Source organism: Glycine soja, chromosome 1 (genome assembly GCF_004193775.1).
Source record: "Glycine soja cultivar W05 chromosome 1, ASM419377v2, whole genome shotgun sequence".
NCBI classification, from domain to species: Eukaryota; Viridiplantae; Streptophyta; class Magnoliopsida; order Fabales; family Fabaceae; genus Glycine; species Glycine soja.
Genome location: NC_041002.1, coordinates 3,506,129 through 3,527,284, shown reverse-complemented (window position 1 = coordinate 3,527,284; position 21,156 = coordinate 3,506,129). Strand labels below are relative to the sequence as shown.

Genomic DNA, 21,156 nt, shown 5'->3' with positions numbered 1-21,156 from the left:
ACAATATCCCTTGGCAAAAAAGGGAAACATATATTATTATAAACAAAAATCATAAAATTAATGTTCTTGAACAGAGAATAATAAAATATATAAAAGTATATAAAAATGTCCCTAAAATATATAAAAATATATAAAAATGTCCCTAAAATCTCTTTTATTTGATTTAATCAGATTTAGAGAACTAAATAGCTATAGAAATCAGTTTGGATAAACTTGGAAATTGGACTTATAATATGATTTGCAGCTGGATGAAGGTTGAGGGGAGATGTGCAGAGGTGATGGGATGTTCTCAGTTGAAGAAATTGTAAAGTCCAAAGAAACAATAAAAAAAAAATATGAATAGATTTATCTGAGAAAGAAAGAGTGATGGTGTATTCATGGATATCAGCAATGCGTATGCGGTTGGAGAAGTCATAACGTGGGCCGGAGATAAAGATGATAAAACAATTGAAATGGCTTGACATGATTGTAGATAACTTTGATCATTAAGTATGTAGATTTAAGGTAAGTCTGTATGAAAAAAATAATTATTTACACCTAAAAGATATTATTTACTTAAATAAATTTTGATATTTTGAGAAATTTGTTGAATCTAATCGAAAATAGTCCAAGTTCATCTAATACAAGTTATTTAAAAAATTGTATGAATTATTGCAAGTAAAACCCCTTCTGATTTGGATTTGAATATTTTAGATGGTAATATTGTATTATAAAGTAAATATATTTTCTTTTTATATATTGACTTCTTACCAAGTAAGTAGCAATTAAGGTATTTGTACTTGCAAATATTTATAATTTTTTTATTTATCAGAATTGATGACAAGTAGTAGGGTTTATAATAATTTTTGTATCTTATTTAGTTAATTAAGTTAGATCCCTTGGTAATTTAAAATAAATTATTTAGACTTTTTTAATTAAAAATAAAATAAAGTATCCTAATTTAATTTAAATATAAATATATATTTCAAAATTATTTATTTTTATCATATGTTTTAAAAGTTTTATTTTATTTTTTAACTTCTTTTAGATTTATATTTTGATAAATATCAATGAATATTACAAATATTTATAAAATTTGTGAATGTTTGAATAAGCTTTGAAAAAATTAATTTTGAATCAAATTAATTTAAATTTAAATTGATTTTAAAGTAATACAATTTATGTTTGTATTATAAAAGCAAGTTAGAGATAGAATTTAATGTAAAATTATTGATCCAATTAAAAGTTACTTAAAGTTCATTAAATTTAAAATCAATTTTGCACACATTCATTTCTAGACTCTTCTTCGACATAAAATCATATGTGAAAATTTATCTTTATCTAAAACAAATTTTAGACTTTTATCCAACTTAAACCCAACATGTGTTTGCCCCCCTCTTTGTAATGTTATGTACAACTAACTGTAGAGTAAAAGAAGTGTAACATTTAAATTAATGTATATTTTAAATTATATATTTTAAAATAAAATTATCATTATAAAATCATGTTATACAAAATTTTGTTATTAATTTTCAATCATTCAAAAATATTTATACTTTTTTAAAGAATAGGGCATTAACCCGTGACTAAGTCTAATTTCAAAACTCAAGTCTATCAAAATCCACATTGATTTGGGCCAGGTAGTGGATATCCAACAAAGATATCTAACAAAGATAAGGGGTTAAAGTTGTTTAGGGAGTGCAATGAGTCTAGTCTTAGTCTTAATCACGCTTCAATGTAGGTATTCTAGCATAAGTGAACTTAATATTAAAGTTGTTCAACTTTTTCATTAGTATCCAATATGAGACTTTACCTCATTCTTGAATTCCAACCATTGAAGAATTGTAATCTTACAAAAAATCATTAAAAACCCTCCAATAAGGATAGTTTGTAGTTTGTCATGCTGAAAGAAAGTCGCGAAAGGAGTAAAACAAAGAGAAAATGATAATAAGAGATTCAATCAACTTGATTATACATTAAAATGGTCTTCAACTTGATTATCAAACTACAATTAACACATGCTAACAGCACTTATAACTCACAACCCGAAACAAGCTTTCCCAATGTGAAGAAAGAACATATTTGAATTTGGACTCGTATTCAACATGAAGCACAGATAAGCAAAACAATCAGGGCCAGAATGTAGAAAATGCCATGAGAGTTGTATACACCAAATCCAGCTGAATTTTAAATTCCTGAAATAAAATGATTACCTATGTTACCTGCCCAAAGGAATCACTTATTAACGGAAATGTAGAAAGGTAAACAAAAAGTGAGTGAACCAAGAAAAATAAGAAATAACTTCATATCATCAACTGTTCCATGTTAACCAAGCAAAGAATTTTCTGGTTTCACCGCCCGATGCACAAAGTTAATTCAATGTTATGATATTCAATTACAACAACAACTAGAGATCCCAAAACATTGTCATAAAACTGGGAATATAAGGCTTGGTAGGAAGGAGGAAACTGTTGTTATATGGAAGGACAAAGCAATAACAAACTGAGAAAAAAATATGAACAGCCAGAAAAATAGAAGACTGGTTTTCTTATGCAAGCACACATTATAAGCATGACACTGCATTTTATATAGAGAGAGCTTAAGCATAACTGAAAATTTTCAGCACCATAACAGTGAATTAGTGCTCTTAAAAATAATATATAACAAAAAAATATCACCTAAAGACTCTGTCCATGGCAATTAATTATTCAGTAACATCCATAGCCGAGTAACTAAGGCATTTTCGGACAGAAACTATCGAAAGGATTTACCAATTACCTTTATAAATGGAGCTCCTCTAAAATTCATATTGCCTTTGCTGCTATGCAAGCATGAAGTAATATTTGGCCATTTCCTGGCCAGAAGATGCTAAAGAAGTTAATGAAGCCAAAATGGAAAGAGTTTCAAGAAATGCAGCTGTGGGAAAACCGAGCAAGCCAACTTACGTTGTGGGAAAACATCAAACTATATCTCGCTACAACTTAGAAATCTCTTTGTCCACACTTGAATGAACCTGCTGAATGCCATTGTCAACCAATTACTTCAAATATCCAAAATGTAAATAAAATAAAATAAAATAAAAAAATAGAATTTGATAATAAAATGTCAAAAGTTTAATAAACTAGAAAGTATCGGTGGTAAGCCAATTTGACATCAAGGAAAGATTAGTTACCGGAAGAACAAGAGACTAGCTTACTATCTTATTGTATTTCCATACAAGACTATGAAACATTGCAGCTGTGGAAAAACCGAGCAAGCCAACTTATGCTGATATAGCAACAACAAACTATATCTCACCACAACTTCAAAATCTCTTTGGGAACACCTGAGTGAACCTGTTGAATGCCATTGTCAACCGATTACTTCAAATAAAATGAAATTTAGACAATTAAAACTTGTAAAAAGTATTGGTAACAAGTCAATTTAGACACCAAGGAAAGATTACTTGCCAGAAGAACAAGATATTAGCTGCCTAGGTAGCTTATTAAAGGTCTTCCTCCTTTCATGCAGCATTGCTTCCACTAGGTTCTTCAATGCCATTTTTTGAAAATCTCACAGATCCAGAATAGTCGCCTGCACCTGCATTATTATCATCTTTCTTTTTGGTATAAAGAGGGCATATTCCGCATTTTTTTACTTTGACAGTTGATTTGAAGTATCTGTCAATTGATAAGAAAGATGGTGGCTGCAAAATGTTATCATCATAATATGGACTGATCTCAAAAGTGAAGCTGCGAGCACGAGGGAGCATACGGCTCATGCAGCTCATCTCTGGGAATTCTAAGTTATATTTCCACAGGAATGTGTGATCTTGATCTTGATCAAGTTTTCTCTCTTGATCCCTCCAGTAGAAATAGGATTTTAAGTTATCATTGTTGGGTAGAATGTGTTTGCCATGATCAGATACATAGTTTAGGCAGTAACTAAAAGAACCGCATTTGCGTTTAATATCATTGGTATCTGGCAGTTGGAAAACGACACACAGAGCGAAACCAATGAGCCTGTCATTTCTGCAAAAATCTAGAGAATCTCTATGTATAGTTATTGAATGTCCCTCGCAACGAAAAGGGAGCCAATGAGGAACTTCACTCCCTGGAAAACAAAAGAACACAGACCTATATGCATCCTCGGTCATCCTAAGCCTTGACTCATCCATAATATTAGCACGAGCACCTGGATCAAGTTGTTGACCATTGGTGAAACAAAATCTGAAGATGTTACACTCTTGGGAATTTGATGGGATTTGAATAAGTGAATTTGACAATGGCATCACTGTTGTAATAGATTGGCAATCAAATGCCAATAGTTGTTTTAGAAATGCTGGAAGCCGAGGGATGCATTCAAGCTTTTTGCATTCACTTAAATCAAGTAATTCCAAGCTTGAAAGATTACAAATGCTCTCAGGAAGGTTCACAATTCGGCTCTCACCTAGTGACAGTTCCCTTAATAATGACAAGCAACCAATGTCGCTTGGGATTTCTGTTAATTTGGCACACCCAGAGCAATCGAGTACAGAGAGAAGGTTCAGATTGACAATGCTGTTTGGAAGTGACTCGAGATCAGTGCACAAGTTCAGGTGCAGGGTTTGAAGCTGAACCAAATTGCCAAATGAAAAAGGCAATTCTTTAATGGCCGTTCCTGTTAAGTAAACGTGAGCAAAAGTTTGTGCAGGCTCCAAGATCTCGGGGAAGGTCCTCAGCTTTGAGCAACCACTCAAATCAAGTTCTGTCAACTTCAATTTGACAATGCTGTTTGGAAGTGACTCGAGATCAGTGCACATGTTCAGGCGCAAGGTTTGAAGATGAACCAAATTGCCAAATGAAAAAGGCAATTCTTTAATGGCCGTTCCTGTTAAGTTAACGTGAGCAAAAGTTTGTGCAGGCTCCAAGATCTCAGGGAAGGTCCTCAGCTTTGAGCAACGACTCAAATCAAGTTTTGTCAACTTCAATTTGAAAATGCTGTTGGGAAGTGACTCGAGATTAGTGCACATGTTCAGGCGCAAGGTTTGAAGATGAACCAAATTGCCAAATGAAAAAGGCAATTCTTTAATGGCCGTTCCTGTTAAGTTAACGTGAGCAAAAGTTTGTGCAGGCTCCAAGATCTCAGGGAAGGTCCTCAGCTTTGAGCAACGACTCAAATCAAGTTTTGTCAACTTCAATTTGAAAATGCTGCTCGGAAAAGTTTCAAGTGATTCACAGTAGGTAAGGCCTAACTTGCAGAGTTTGCTGAGATCTCCAATGGAAGATGGAATAGTCTCAAGACTTGCGCAACTGTCCAGGCTCAATACTTCAAGCGCTACCAAACGGCACAAGGATGAAGGTAGGGTCTTTATTGCTGTTCCGTCTAATTTGAGCACAGCTAGATTTTCCATTGTGTCCTTAATTTCTGGGAATATTTCGAACTTTGAGCAACCAGTCAGTAATATTCCTTCAATATCTGGTGACAGATAAAGGTCCGGTATTCGAATTAGTTTCCCAGAATAACGCAGGTCCAACCATTTCAAATTCGGTAATTTCTGCCATAATAAGTACATGATTAGATATCTAAAAGAAAATTAGGTCAATTTGCATGTAAAAAAAATGTTTAATTACACCTCCATATGTGCGTTTCAAGCCAATTTTAAATTAAATTAATGTTAATTAAATTTGATTTTAAAATAATTTGATTTATGTTTGGATGTCTTTTATTGATTATGAACTTATATTTGTAATTTTAGAAGAAAAAAAGAGTTTATTTTAACACGTAATTTGTAATTTAATCACTAACTTCGATTTGTTTACGGAAAATTTATTTTCAAAGCATATTTATAAATTTTATGAAAAATTAAAATATACCAGTACAATATAGAAAACCATCTTGTTGAACTTTTATCTTTAAAATTGTAAAACACAGAAAGATAGAAAGCTTAAAAAACCTGATCTGGTTCCCAAAGTTGTTCAAGATGGCAACGTATCATTTCCAGTCTCACTAGATTTTGTGGCCAATAGTTCTGCGGCAAAGATCTCTGAGGGAAGCCATCCCAACAAAGAATTTTTAAACCATCCGGAAGACTTTTAAGAGATGATGCAAGAAATACATTTGATTCACTCCAGGGGACATGAGAATTAAAGAAGTGGAGCATCCTCAGATTTTCCATCTTTTCGAAAGTTTTAGAATGTAGTTTAACTTTATTGATTTTGTATGTGTCTAGCAATATACACTGTACTGCATCCGTCCCCTAAAAGTAAATCAAAACAATTAGAGAAAAACAAACTTTGAAAAACAGTTGCTACAGAAGTTTTATAGTATTAATAGCTAAGTGCTTTGCAATTTATCATAAAGTAAATCCACGTGATTATGTGAAAGTGATTTGAGTCACAGATCACTATACCTCGTTATTTTTTAAGACTTGATGAATTTCCTCAACCTTCCACAATCGACTGCGTTTTCCTGGATTAAGGCAACATTCTTGACGAACAATTTCTCGTCCCATTTCTTGTATCAGATCATGCATCTGAACGTTACCTTTCAAAATAGATATTAGACACTTATCTTTGAGAACATCCATTCCAATGGTAGCAGAGAAACCACAGCTCTCTAGCTGTTGTGCCACGAAAATCTCCCAATAACCTCTATAAAAGCAAGCTATGTCAAGAAATATATTCTTCTGCTCCTCATCAAGCCCATCATAACTTAGTTTTAATACATTGAAAATTTTGGAATCGGGATACTTTTCCAACTTTTGCAACTGGTTTTTCCATACTTCCTCTGTTTTTCTATAAAGCAACGAGCCCAAAATCTGGAGAGCAAGTGGAATCCCTTTAGCATAACGCAATACCTTTTCTGATAACTCCTTGTAAGTTTCTATTGGCTGGTTTTGGTGAAAAGCATGTATACTGAAAAGTTTTAGAGATTCTTCATCATTCATCTCCTTAACTTCATAGATTTCATCAGCTTCAGCATTCTTAAGCACCTGCATGTCTCTGCTGGTCAAAATAATTCGACTCCCCTGGCCAAAACGACCACGCCCTCCAATTAAATCTCTTAGTTGACCTGAATCATTAACATCATCAAGAAAGAGGAGAACCTTTGTCCGTTTGAGTCTTTCACTTGAAATACTTATGCCTCCCTCTACAAGCTCTTTCTCATAGTTGCTTCTTGTACGTTGTATTCCATGTCTTTCTATTTCTTCCGGAACATTTAAAACAAGACTGCTGGAACAGAACTGTGACGCCAATTGGTGATATATTTGCCCTGCAATCGTAGTCTTTCCAATTCCCCCCAAGCCCCAAATTCCTATGATCCGAATATCCAGTGTCTCAAGCTTCATCAAGAGCTTGATTTGTGTAATATGGGTTTCAATTCCAACAAATTCTTGATGATCACAACTGGAAGAACTATTCAATTTTGTCAAAATATCTTTCACAATTTCTGCAACAAGTGTGGCTTCTGGACTGGCTCATAATAAAACAAAATAAAGTATCAGAACCTGTTTTAATAAACTTCTCCTTAAACACTTCTAGGTAAAAAAGAAAATATCATATATTGGATAGAGACAGATATTGGAGTCCTACATAATATTGGTCTTGAATTTGTAAATACACAAGAGAATTACTTGATTAATACAATTTTAGCATCTAAGTAAATTAAAAGAAGTCTAAAACATCTCAAAAGAGCATGTAATTATTAAAGACCTGGTTTTTTGTGAATCCCAGCCCGCGATCTCAGCTGCTTCAGTTAGAGCAGCCTTCCATGCATGCACTTTGTCGATGTTGTCTGCAAATCGATGTTTATACTTAACGAATTCTTCTGCATATGTCTCTCTCTGATGCCTAACAATTGATGGATCCACCTTATAGAAAACTGGGATCACAACCCTTCCATATCTCTTCTTGCAATTGAGTATCTTTGTGAGTTCATCCAAACACCATGTGGAAGATGCATAGTTCTGGGAGAAAACGACAACATAAATCATAGATTCTTCTATTGCTTTGTGGAGTGCAGGTGAAATCTCTTCGCCTCTGGCTAGTCTGTAATCTATATATGTTTCAATCTTATTCCTCTGTAGTTCAGCATAAATGTGACTAATGAAGTTGTCACGGGTGTCTTCCCCTCTGAAGTTGAGGAACACATCATGCCTAATTACAGGAAGAAGAGACACAGCAGCTGATGAAGAACTCCCCGCCATTGTAATCAAATTTCTTTCTTGCCTCTGCAACTCTTAGTCTGAGTCTCTCAGGTCTTCGACTATAGCATGAATAAAAAGCAAACTACATGAAATCTTAACCACAAAATATGCTTTATTTTTATTATTTCATTAAAACTAAATAAAAAATAAATAAAAGGTGAAATTTTTTATGACTTCTTACGCCTTAGTCTTATTATCCCCATAACTTATTCTTATCTAAGAATAATCACTTGTTAATAAATTCCAAATAAAATTGTCTCCTTTAATTTGGTCAAAAGACCTATTAAAATTTCCAACTGCTTTAGAATCGTTCAATGTCTCTGCACCTCTTAGTCGTCTCTCGGGTCTTCGACTATAGCGTGAATAAAAAGCAAACTATATGAAATCTTAACCACAAAAAATGCTTTATTTTGCATTAAAATATACATTTATGGCAATAAACATATCCATTTACTTTTTCTTTTATATAAAGCTGTACTATATCACTAAGAGTATCATATCTTAACTAATGATCTAGAATTTAAGATCTAATTTTCAGTAGATCTCAAAATTTGATTAACAAAAAAATATTTTTTTACTCTCATTCTCCCTAACAATAAAACAAACATATCCAAAAAAAAAAATAGACTTACCAACAAGGGGATAAGGAAGAAGAAATAAGAAAGAAAAAGATTGAAGGAGTTAGAAGAAAAAAAAAAGGAAGAAGAGGAACTCAAACGAGGAGAGAGAATGAGAGAAAGTGAGAAGAAGAAAAAAAGGAGTGTGGAAAAAATGAAAAGAATTTAATATGTAAAAGTGGGTTAGGTGAGACCTATCAAAATTTGAAAGCAAAAGAAAAAAAATACAAATAAATAAAAAATCATAAAACAAATAACTTTAAACATAAAAAAATATATGATTTCAAAGTCGTAAATAAAAAAAAAATTAAACTCAAATAAAAAAAATTACAACTTCAATTAAAAAAGTCATAATGTAATGATTTCTAACTCAAATATGGTAATATCTGTTACCTCTTATCTTTTTTTCTTATAATAGTTTAAAATCAACCCACAAATAGAAAAATCTAAAAAAAAAATACACATTATTGACATAACTCTGACAACATTGCACGACTTTAAAGTCGTTCAAAATTTAGGACTTTACATTATTAAGTTATTTTACACAAAAGTTATCAATTTTTTTTTATTTTATTAAAACTAAATAAAAAAATAAAAGGTTAAATTTTTATGACTTCTACGTCTTAATATTCCTCTAACTTATTCTTATTTAAGAATACTCACTAGTTAATAAATTTCAAATAAAAAATAAAATTGTGTAGATGGATAGGTTTACTGTCATAAATATGCTTTTAGTCCTCTTTTTTATTTATTCATTTTTACTGAGATTGTAAAAAGTTTAATGACTATTTATTTTCTTAAAGTAAATCTTTGACTTAATAATGAAAATAGTGTAAAGTCATAAATTTTCAACTACTTTACAATCGTCCAATGTTTTTTTTTAATTCTAGTGTAGCATTATAGTCTTTATTTTATCGAAATTGATGAACTCTAAATAGAAGTAATGCGTTTTTTTATTATATTATGTATTATATAATAAGCAACTTTATTCATATAAGAAGTTAGTATATATATTCGACTACTTTAAAGTCTTTTTTTATTAAAACAAATATATAGAAGTAGTATAAGTAAAAATAATTTTAGAGTTGTTGTTGTTAAAAAAATAACATTGTACAACTTTAGAGTACTTGGAAATTAATGAATTTACATTACTAAATTAAAAAAATAAAAAATAACTCCACAAAAATCATCAAATTTTTATGACTTCACTAAAAAAAATTTGTAAATTTTTTTATAACTTCTTAAACCAAAGTCATGAAAATTCTAGGACTTACTCACATTTAAAAATTAATTCAAAAATCACTACCATTTGATAAATTTTAAATAAAATTGTTCCCTTTTATCAAAAGATAATTTTAATGTGTTCAATTATATTTTTTAAGTCAAACTTTAAAACTATGATTAGGAGTTTCATTTTTTAGTATTTAAAAAAAATGTTTAGTTGCATGTTTCTTTTGAAGTTTTTAGGTTAAATTAACTTATTGATCCTCTTATTTACTTATGTTCAATTTAATTATATAAATTTTTAAATCGATTCAATTTGATTATATTGTCTAAATTGAATATGATTATTTAAAATTACTTAGTGATAGTTTTAAACCGCTATAAAACACACAATTAAAAAACAAGACAAATTTAGATAATATAATTATTCAAATTAATTTCGACGGCGAGACCAAATTAAACTTATTTTAAAAAATAAAGAATGAAATTGAATCAATTTTAAAAATTAAAGACTTAAATGAAGCTAAAATAATAAAGAATCAAATTGAATGTAAAAAAAAAATTAGAGAAAGAAAAAAAATTTAACCAAATTTTATAAAAAAAAAAAAAAAATTCTAGAGTAAGGTAATTAATTTTGAGAAACATGTTTTTTTGTTTTTTGACAGTAATCCTATTCGAGAGACTATTATATACTAAGTGTGAATAGTTCTTTCTGCAGGGATTGAAACCTTCAATTGCCACGTTTTGGAATATTAGACCCTTCCATTATATATATTTGATAATTGTTAAATAATTATACTTTAATAATAAAAAATTAAGTAAAATTTCTTTTAAAAAATAATTATTTAACAGTTATTTGTATTAATGTGTTCAGAATTGATATTTTGTTAAATATTGGCTACAGATATAAAAATTGGAGTAACAAAAAGCAAAAAGGTTGAAAAATAACAAAAAAAAAAAATAAAAAAGGCTCAACCCAATGCCGTGCTTAACGCACACCATACACTAAGCAAGCAATGTTAGAACAACACGTGCTAAGCAACCAACATCAAAACAACATGCACTAAGTAACACTGGCGGTTTACATGTATTTTATGTAAAACAACAAACTTATGTTATAAATTATTTTAAAACAGACCCATTATGAGAAATACTTTCTAAAAGAAACCCCATTAGGATAATTTGCCTAAACCGGTCCCTTCTTCTGACATGCCCATACGATTATTTACAACACTGCGCATTGATACAACAAATATACCACAACAAAACTGAAACATAGCTACCAACTTATAATCGGACATGTCAAATTAATGGTTCACGTAAGTCCTAATAAAGTTTATACTTACTGAACAAAACACAGCTATCAACTCCTTATCAAATCTGAGTATCCAAGCTCTTGGATTTCCCTCTGCAAAGAGAACTACCATGGCAGATGGGATTTACCAGCAGGTTGTTACCATTATCATTCAAAATAAATGACTTTTATATGTTTAGGAAATATTATTTTTAGGGGAAATAATCATTCAAAAAAACTGTCTTTGAGAAAAAAAAAATTAATGCCTTTTTTAAAATAAGATAAATTGAACTCTAAAGTAAACTGCAAAAACTTTGCTGTGTGCATGTTCAATTGAGAATGGTTTGTGTTATACAAAATTTTATTAATACTTAATTATTCAAAAATATTTATACTTATTTTAAAGAATATGGCATTAAATCAAGTTAAGATAACCTAATACTTAATTAATTTGAACTCTTCCTCAAAATACACCAAGTATCTATGTCTAATTTCAAAACTCAAATTTATCAAAATCAACATTAAATTAAGTCAAATAGAAGAATGAGTCTAGTCTTAACAACACCCCAATATAAGTATTCAACAAATATAAAGATACCGATTAAAGTTGTTAAACTCATGCTAAACAAATAATAAATGTTTGGTTAAATTAACGGCTAAAGTATTGAAAAGTGTAAAATAGTTGAAAAATAATAAAATTATTATTTATTTAAAAAGGAGTAATAAAAAAATTAAATAAATATATTCAGGATAAAAATAAAAAAATATAAAAAGATAAAAGTTAATATTTTAAAAAATATTACTGTAAAATTTTAAAAATCATTAAAAATTAGTATAAAAAAATAATTTACTTGACCATCAAATAATCTTTACGGCCAATTAAAAAAAAAAGATAAAAACAACTAACTAAAATTATCTTGATCAACATAGTCTTGTTAATTATATAAAAAGAATTGGATTAACCATAAACCACACATGAATTTTTGGATGAACTCGAAGTATTCTTTGTTAAAAATTAATGATTAATTCATTAAGATATTAAGATACATTTAAGATTAAGCTGTTAGCATCTCTCAACAAATATATTTTTTACTCATGAATCATAAATTAAACCTCTAGAGTGAACTGGAATTATATCACATCGTATTAGTGTGAATCAGGCGTGAATGAAAGATTAATAACACCGTTAAAAAGTATATTCTCTTGAGATTTATATTTTATTAAAGAAAGTTAAAATATCAAGTTAAATATATAATTAATCTTTATTTTTTATATATATAAAAAAGATACTGACGCAACGATGAAGGGCATCCGGAAAGTAAAAATATGCTAACACAAAAGAATTGGAAACGCACCTGGAAATAATGGCAATTATGAAAGTATAAGGGGTGTTAATTGTTGGTGGTTTGCGTGCGGTACTACTTCAATTCCATGCTTACAGGGGTGACGTTAATAGATTATGAACGTGTGAGTGTGACTATAGACCGAGTTGCTTTGAGAGAAACTTCTATCTTTAGGTAAATAATTATTTTTGTCCTTAAATATATAAATTGTTGATAAATCTAGTCTTGTTAAAATTTAGAATTTAGTTTCCAAAAATATAAAAAGTACAATAAATTTATCCAATCGTTAATTTTCAACCATTATCATTCATAAAATAACATTTTGATAACTGCTAAATAATTGTATTTTGATAATAGAAAATAAGGTAAAATTGTCTTTAAAAATAATTATTTAGCAGTTATTTGCGCTTAAATATTAAAGAATTGATGTTTTGTTTAATTTTGGATGCAGATATAAAAATTGAAGGTACTATAAGCAAAAAGTGGGAAATAATGAAGAAAAAAGAAAAAATCAAAAAAGGCCCAGTCAATACGCGCACTCAGCGTGCGTCATGGGCTAAGCCGGCCAGGAAGCACACGCGCTAAGCCTGCAACAAGCGCGTTAAGCCTGTGATCCAACAGATATTTTGATAAATATCAATGAATATTACAAATATTTATAAAATTTGTGAATGTTTGAATAAGCTTTTTGAAAAAATTAATTTTGAATAAAATTAATTTTAATTTAAATTGATTTTAAAGTAATACAATTTATGTTTGTATTATAAAAGCAAGTTAGAGATAAAATTTAATAAAAATTATTGATTCAATTAAAAGTTACTTAAAGTTCTTTAAACTTAAAATCAATTTTGCACACAATTATTTCTAGACTCTTCTTTGACATAAAATCATATGTAAAAATTTATCTTTATCTAAAACAAATTTTAGACTTTTATCCAACTTAAACCCAACATGTGTTTACCCATCTCTTTGTAATGTTATGTATAATTAACTGGAGGATAAAAGAAGTGTAACATTTAAATTAATGTATATTTTAAATTATATATTTTAAAATAAAATTATCATTATAAAATCATGTTATACAAAATTTTGTTATTAATTCTCAATTATTCAAAAATATTTATACTTTTTTGAAGAGTAGGACATTAATCCGTGACTAAGTCTAATTTCAAAACTCAAGGGTTAAAGTTGTTCAAGCAGTGACTTTATCTCATTCTTGAATTCCAACAATTAAAGAATTGCAATCTTAAAAGAAACCATTAAAATCCCCCGAATAAGGATAGTTTGTAGTTTGTCATGTTGAAAGAAAGTCGCGAAAGAAGTAAAAGAAAAAGAAAATGGTATTGAGAGATTCAATCAACTTGATTATACATTAAAATGGTCTTCAACTTGATTATCAAACTACAATTAACAATCACATGCTAACAGCACTTATAAGTCGCAACTCGAAACAAGCTTCCCCAATGTGAAGAAAGAACATATTTGAATTTGGACTCGTATTCAACATGAAGCGCAGATAAGCTAAACGATCAGGGCCAGAATGTAGAAAATGCCATGAGAGTTGTATACACCAAATCCAGCTGTATTTTAAATTCCTGAAATAAAATGATTACCTATGTTACCTGCCCAAAGGAATCACTTATTAATGGCAATGTAGAAAGGTAAACAAAAAGTGAAAGTGAATTAGGCTAGGAAACACACCACAAACCAAGAAAAATAAGAAATAACTTCATATCATCAACTGTTCCATGTTAACCAAGCAAAGAATTTTCTGGCTTCACCGCCCGATGCACAAAGTTAATTCAATGTTATGATATTCAATTACAACAACAACTAGAGATCCCAAAACCTTGTCATAAAACTGGGAATATAAGGCTTGATAGGAAGGAGGAAACTGTTGTTATATAGAAGGACAAAGCAATAACAAACTGAGAAAAAAAATATGAAAAGGCAGAAAAATAGAAGACTGGTTTTCTTATGCAAGCACACATTATAAGCATGACACTGCATTTTATATAGAGAGAGAGCTTAAGCATAACTGAAAATTTTCAGCACCATAACAGTGAATTAGTGCTCTTAAAAATAAAATATAACAGAAAAACATCACCTAAAGACTCTGTCCATGGAAATTAATTATTTAGTAACATCCATAGCTGAGTAACTAAGGCATTTTTGAACAGAAACTATCGAAAGGATTTACCAATTACCTTTATAAATGGAGCTCCTCTAAAATTCATATTGCCTTTGCTGCTATGCAAGCATGAAGTAATATTTGGTCATGTCCTGGCCAGAAGATGCTAAAGAAGTTAATGAAGCCAAAATGGAAAGAGTTTCAAGAAATTGAAGCTGTGGGAAAACCGAGCAAGCCAAGTTACCTTTGTGGGAACACATCAAACTATATCTCGCTACAACTTAGAAATCTCTTTGTCCACACTTGAATGAACCCGCTGAATGCCAATTTAGACACCTGAGTGAACCTGTTGAATGCCATTGTCAACTGATTGCTTCAAATATTAAAAATGTAAATAAAATTAAATTTAGACAATTAAAACTTGTAAAAAGTATTAGTGATAAGCCAATTTAGACACCAAGGAATGATTACTTGCCAGAAGAAAAGGATATTTGCTGACTAGGTAGCTTATTAAAGGGCTTCCTCCTTCCATGCAACATTGCTTCCACTAGGTTCTTCAATGCCATTTTTTGAAAATCTCACAGATCCATAATTGCCACCTGCATCAGCATTATTATCATCATCTTTCTCTTTGGTATAAAGAGGGCATATTCCGCATTCTTTTACTTTGACAGTTGCTTTGATGTCTCTGACAATTGATAAGAAAGATGGTCGCCGCCGAATGTAATTATCATCAATATATGGACTGATCTCAAAAGTGAAGCTGCGAGCACGAGGGAGCATACGGCTCATGCCACTCATCCCTGGGGATTCTAAGTTATATTTCCAAAGAAATGTGTGATCTTGATCAAGTTTTCGCTCTCGACCCTCCCAATTGAAATGGCTTGTTAACTTATCATTGTTGGGAAGAATGTGTATGCGAAAATCAGATTCATATTTTAGGCAGTAACTAAAAGAACCGTATCTGCCTTCCATATCATTGGTATCTGGCAGTTGGAAAACGACACACAGAGCGAAACCAATGAGCCTGTCATTTCTGCAAAAATCTAGAGAATCTCTATGTATAGTTATTGAATGTCCCTCGCAACGAAAAGGGAACCAATGAGGAACTTCACCCCCTGGAAAACAAAAGAACACAGACCTATATGCATCCTCGGTCATCCTAAGCCTTGCCTCATCCATAATATTAGCACGAGCACCTGGATCAAGTTGTTGACCATTGGTGAAATAAAATCTGAAGCCACCCTCTTTGGAATTTGATGGGATTTGAATAGGTGAATTTGACAATGGCATCACTGTTGTAATAGATTGACAATCAAATGCCAATAGTTGTTTTAGAAATGCGGGAAGCCGAGGGATGCATTCAAGCTTTTTGCATTCACTTAAATCAAGTAATTCCAAGCTTGAAAGATGAGCAATGCTCTCAGGAAGGTTCACAATTTCGCTCTCACTCAGTGACAGTTCCCTTAATAATGACAAGCAACCAATGTCGCTTGGGATTTCTGTTAATTTGGCACACCCCGAGCAATCGAGTACAGATAGAAGGTTCAGATTGACAATGCTGTTTGGAAGTGACTCGAGATCAGTGCACATGTTCAGACGCAGGGTTTGAAGCTGAACCAAATTGCCAAATGAAAATGGCAATTCTTTAATGGCCGTTTCTGTCAAGTTAACGTGAGCAAAATTTTGTGTAGGCTCCAAGATCTCAGGGAAGGTCCTCAGCTTTGAGCAACCACTCAAATCAAGTTTTGTCAACTTCAATTTCAAAATGCTGTTGGGAAGTGACTCGAGATCGGTGCACATGTTCAGGCGCAAGGTTTGAAGATGAACCAAATTGCCAAATGAAAAAGGCAATTCTTTAATGGCCGTTCCTGTTAAGTTAACGTGAGCAAAAGTTTGTGCAGGCTCCAAGATCTCAGGGAAGGTCCTCAGCTTTGAGCAACCACTCAAATCAAGTTTTGTCAACTTCAATTTGAAAATGCTGCTCGGAAAAGTTTCAAGTGATTCACAGTTGGTAAGGCCTAACTTGCAGAGTTTGCTGAGATCTCCAATGGAAGATGGAATAGTCTCAAGACTTGCGCAACTGTGCAGGCTCAATTCTTCAAGCGCTACCAAACGGCACAAGGATGAAGGTAGGGTCTTTATTGCTGTTCTGTCTAATTTGAGCACAGCTAGATTTTCCATTGTGTCCTTAATTTCTGGGAATATTTCGAACTTTGAGCAATCATTGAGAATAAGTTTCTTGAGGAATTTCAACTTAGAAAGGTCAAACTCATGTGAAAGGCTTGTAAGGGATCCACAGTAAGAGAGATCTAACCAACACAACTCATTCGGACTTGATAATGTTGGGGTCACCCCTTCTCTCTGTATTGTCGAGTCTAATATGTCCAAGTATAATAAGTTTAAGGCTTTCTCCACTTCTTTGTCTTCAACTTCATGTCTGTCTATATTAACAACGGGGTTAAAAGTACGCATGACTCGGGAAGGTCCCGCGTGTGAACACTCTAATCCACCTTCGACAATACCTCCGAGCCAAACTCTGGGATATTCCTGACAATACGATCCTTTCCCAGTCGGAAATGTATCATGGTGTGAGCAACCGGATAATTGAACCACTTCGGTTCTATTACTCATTGAAAACGTTTCAAGCTTGTCACAGCCAGAAACAAGAATTAATCCTGATGATCTCCATAGAATATTGCTCGGAATACTCAAACTCCTAAGCTCAACACATTGATTTAAACATAAAAAATTCAGCTTGTTGAGGAATCCAGAGGAGTAAACTTCAGTCAAGCTTTTACAACCAGTCAGTAATATTTCTTCAATATCTGGTGACAGATAAAGGTCCGGTATTCGAATTAGTTTCCGAGAATAACTCAGGTCCAATCTTTTCAAATTCGGTAATTTCTGCCATATATAATAAGTACACGATTAGATATCTAAAACAAAACTAGGTCAATTTCCATGTAAAAAGTATATATAAAAAAAAGTTTAATTACACCTCTATATGTGCGTTTGAAGCCAATTTTAAATTAAATTAATGTTAATTAAATTTGATTTTAAAATAATTTGATTTATGTTTGGATGTCTTTTATTGATTATGAACATATATTTGTAATTTTAGAAGAAAAAAAGAGTTTATTTTAACACGTAATTTGTAATTTAATCACTAACTTCCATTTGTTTAAGGAAAATTTATTTTCAAAGCATATTTATAAATTTTATGAAAAATTAAAATATACCAGTACAATATAGAAAACCATCTTGTAGAACTTTTATATTTAAAATTGTAAAACACAAAGAAAGATAGAAAGCTTAAAAAACCTGATCTGGTTCCCAAAGTTGTTCAAGATGGCAATGTCTCATTCCCAGTCTCACTAGATTTTGTGGCCAATAGTTCTGCGGCAAAGATCTCTGAGGGAAGTCATCCCAACGAAGAATTTTTAAACCATCCGGAAGACTTTCAAGGGATGATGGAAGAACTACATTTGATTTACTCCAGCGGTCATAAGACTCAAAGTGGAGCATCCTCAGATTTTCCATCTTTTCGAAAGCTTTAGAATGTAGTTTAACTTCATTGATTTTGCATGTGTCTAGCAATATACACTGTACTGCATCCGTCCCCTAAAAGTAAATAAAACAATTAGAGAAAAATAAACTTTGAAAAACAGTTGCTACAGAAGTTTTATAGTATTAATAGCTAAGTGCTTTGCAATTTATCATAAAGTAAATCCATGTGATTATGTGAAAGTGATTTGAGTCACAGATCACTATACCTTGTTATTTTTTAAGACTTGATGAATTTCCTCAACCTTCCACAATCGACTGCGTTTTCCTGGATTATTGCAACATTCTTGACGAACAATTTCTTGTCCCATTTCTTGTATTAAATCATGCATCTCAATTTTACCTTCCAAAGTAGATATCAGACACTTATCTTTGAGAACATCCATTCCAATGGTAGCAGAGAAACCATAGCTCTCTAGCTTTTGTGCCACGACAATCTCCCCATGACCTCTATAAAAGCAAGCTATGTCAAGAAATATATTCTTCTGCTCCTCATCAAGCCCATCATAACTTAGTTTTAATACATTGAAAATTTTAGGATCGGGAAGTTTTTCCAACTTTTGCAACTCGCTTTCCCATGCTTCCTTTGTTCTACCATCAAGCAACGAGCCCAAAATCTTGAGAGCTAGTGGAATCCCTTTAGCATAATGCAATACCTTTATTGATAAGTCCATGTATGTTTCTCTTGGATAATTTTGGTGAAAAGCATGTATACTGAAAAGGTTTAGAGAATTTTGAAAATTCATCTCCTTAACTTCATAGATTTCATCAGCTTCAGCATTCTTAAGCACCTGCATGTCTCTGCTGGTCAAAATGATTCTACTGCCCTGGCCAAAATCACCACGCCCTCCAATTAAATCTTTTAGTTGATCCGAATCATTAACATCATCAAGAATGAGGAGAACCTTTGTCCGTTTGAGTCTTTTATTTGAAAAACTTCTGTCTTTCTCTAAAAGCTCTGATATATATTCGCTTATTATATGGTGTATTCCATGTCTTTCTATTTCTTCTTGAACATTTAAAACAAGACTGCTGGAACCGAACTTCGACGCCAATTTGTGATATATTTGCCTTGCAATTGTAGTCTTTCCAATTCCCCCCGAGCCCCAAATTCCTATGATCCGAATATCCGGTGACTCAAGGTTCATCAAGGACTGGATTCGTGTAACATGGTTTTCAATTCCAACAATTCCTTGATGATCACTAATGGAAGAACTATCCAATTTTTCCAAAATATCTTTCACAATTTCTGCAACAAGTGTGGCTTCTGGTCTGGCTCATAATAAAACAAAATAAAGTATCAGAGTCTGTTTCAATAAACTTCTCCATAAACACTTCTAGCTAAAAAAAAAAAAAAAAACCATATATTGGATAGAGACAGATATTGGAGTCATACATAATATTGGTCTTGAATTTGTAAATAGACAAGAGAATTACTTGATTAATGGAGAGATCAATACAATTTAAGCATCTAAGTAAATTAAAAGAAGTCCAAAAATCTGAAAAGAGCACGTAATTATTAAAGACCTGGTTACTTGTGAATCCCAGCCCGAGAGGCCAGCTGCTTCAGTTAGAGCAGCCTTCCATGCATGCACTTTGTCGATCTTGTCTTGAAATCGATGTTCATGCTTAACGAATGCTTCTGCATATGTCTCTCTCTGATTCCTAACAATTGATGGATCCACCTTGTAGAAAACTGGGATCACAACCCTTCCATATCTCTTCTTGGAATCGAGTATCTTTGTGAGTTCATCCAAACACCATGTGGAAGATGCATAGTTCTCAGAGAAAACGACAACATAAATCATAGATTCTTCTATTGCTCTGTGGAGTGCAGGTGAAATCTCTTCGCCTCTGGATAGTCTGTAATCTATATATGTTTCAATATTTTTCCTCTGTAGTTCAGCATAAATGTGACTAATGAAGTTGTCACGGGTGTCTTCCCCTCTGAAGTTGAGGAACACATGATGCCTTGTTAGAGGAAGAAGAGACACAGCAGCTGATGAAGAACTCCCCGCCATTGTAATCAAATTTCTTTCCTGCCTCTGCACCTCTTAGTCTTAGTCTCTCAGGTCTCTTCGACTATAGCATGAATAAAAAGCAAACTACATGAAATCTTAACCACAAAAAATGCTTTATTTTTATTATTTCATTAAAACTAAATAAAAAAAATAAAAGGTGAAATTTTTTATGACTTCTTACGACTTAGTCTTAGCATCCCCATAACTTATTCTTATTTAAGAATAATCTATGGTTAATAAATTCCAAATAAAATTCTCTCCTTTGATTTTGGTCAAAAGACCCATTAAAACCATAACATTCTCTGTTCCACCCAACACGCCACTTAGTACAATTTAGATAAGAAGTAGATGGATAGGTTTATTGTCATAAATGTGCTTTTAGTGTTTTTTTATTTATTTATAGTGAAATCGTAAAAAGTTTAAGGACTTTTGTGGAGTTATTTTCTTGAAGTAAATTTTTTACTTAATAATGTAAAGTCATAAATTTCCAACCACTTTAAAATCGTCCAATGTTTTTTTTTATTCTACTGTAGCATTATGGTTTAAAATATAATTAAGTATGAATTACTTTTACTCTAAAGACTATAATTAATACTGTAGCATTATAGTCTTTATTTTATAGAAATTGATGAACCCTTAATAGAAGTAATGTGTTTTTTTATATTATATTATGTATTATATAATAAGCAACTTTATTCATATAAGAAGTTAATATATATATTCGACGATTTTGAAGTCATTTTTTTTATCAAAACAAATATATAGAAGTAATAGAATTAAAAATGATTTTAGAGTGGTTGTTGTTTTAAAAAA

General features: G+C 31.5%; 1 protein-coding gene across 1 annotated transcript; it reads right to left on the bottom strand.

The window, feature by feature from the left end:
- Positions 1 to 1,901: 1,901 nt before the first annotated feature.
- LOC114406463 lies at positions 1,902 to 20,397 on the bottom strand. The gene is made up of 12 exons (XM_028369172.1): positions 19,850 to 20,397; positions 18,532 to 19,594; positions 18,080 to 18,379; positions 15,275 to 17,662; positions 7,653 to 8,176; positions 6,350 to 7,412; positions 5,894 to 6,196; positions 3,429 to 5,494; positions 3,152 to 3,314; positions 2,925 to 2,992; positions 2,758 to 2,833; positions 1,902 to 2,174 (listed from the first exon to the last, which is right to left on the bottom strand). The coding sequence occupies exons 1-8, from the start codon at positions 20,341 to 20,343 to the stop codon at positions 3,482 to 3,484; spliced, it is 8,148 nt and encodes a 2,715-aa protein (XP_028224973.1). The 5' UTR covers positions 20,344 to 20,397; the 3' UTR covers positions 1,902 to 2,174; positions 2,758 to 2,833; positions 2,925 to 2,992; positions 3,152 to 3,314; positions 3,429 to 3,481.
- Between the last annotated feature and the right edge of the window lie 759 nt (positions 20,398 to 21,156).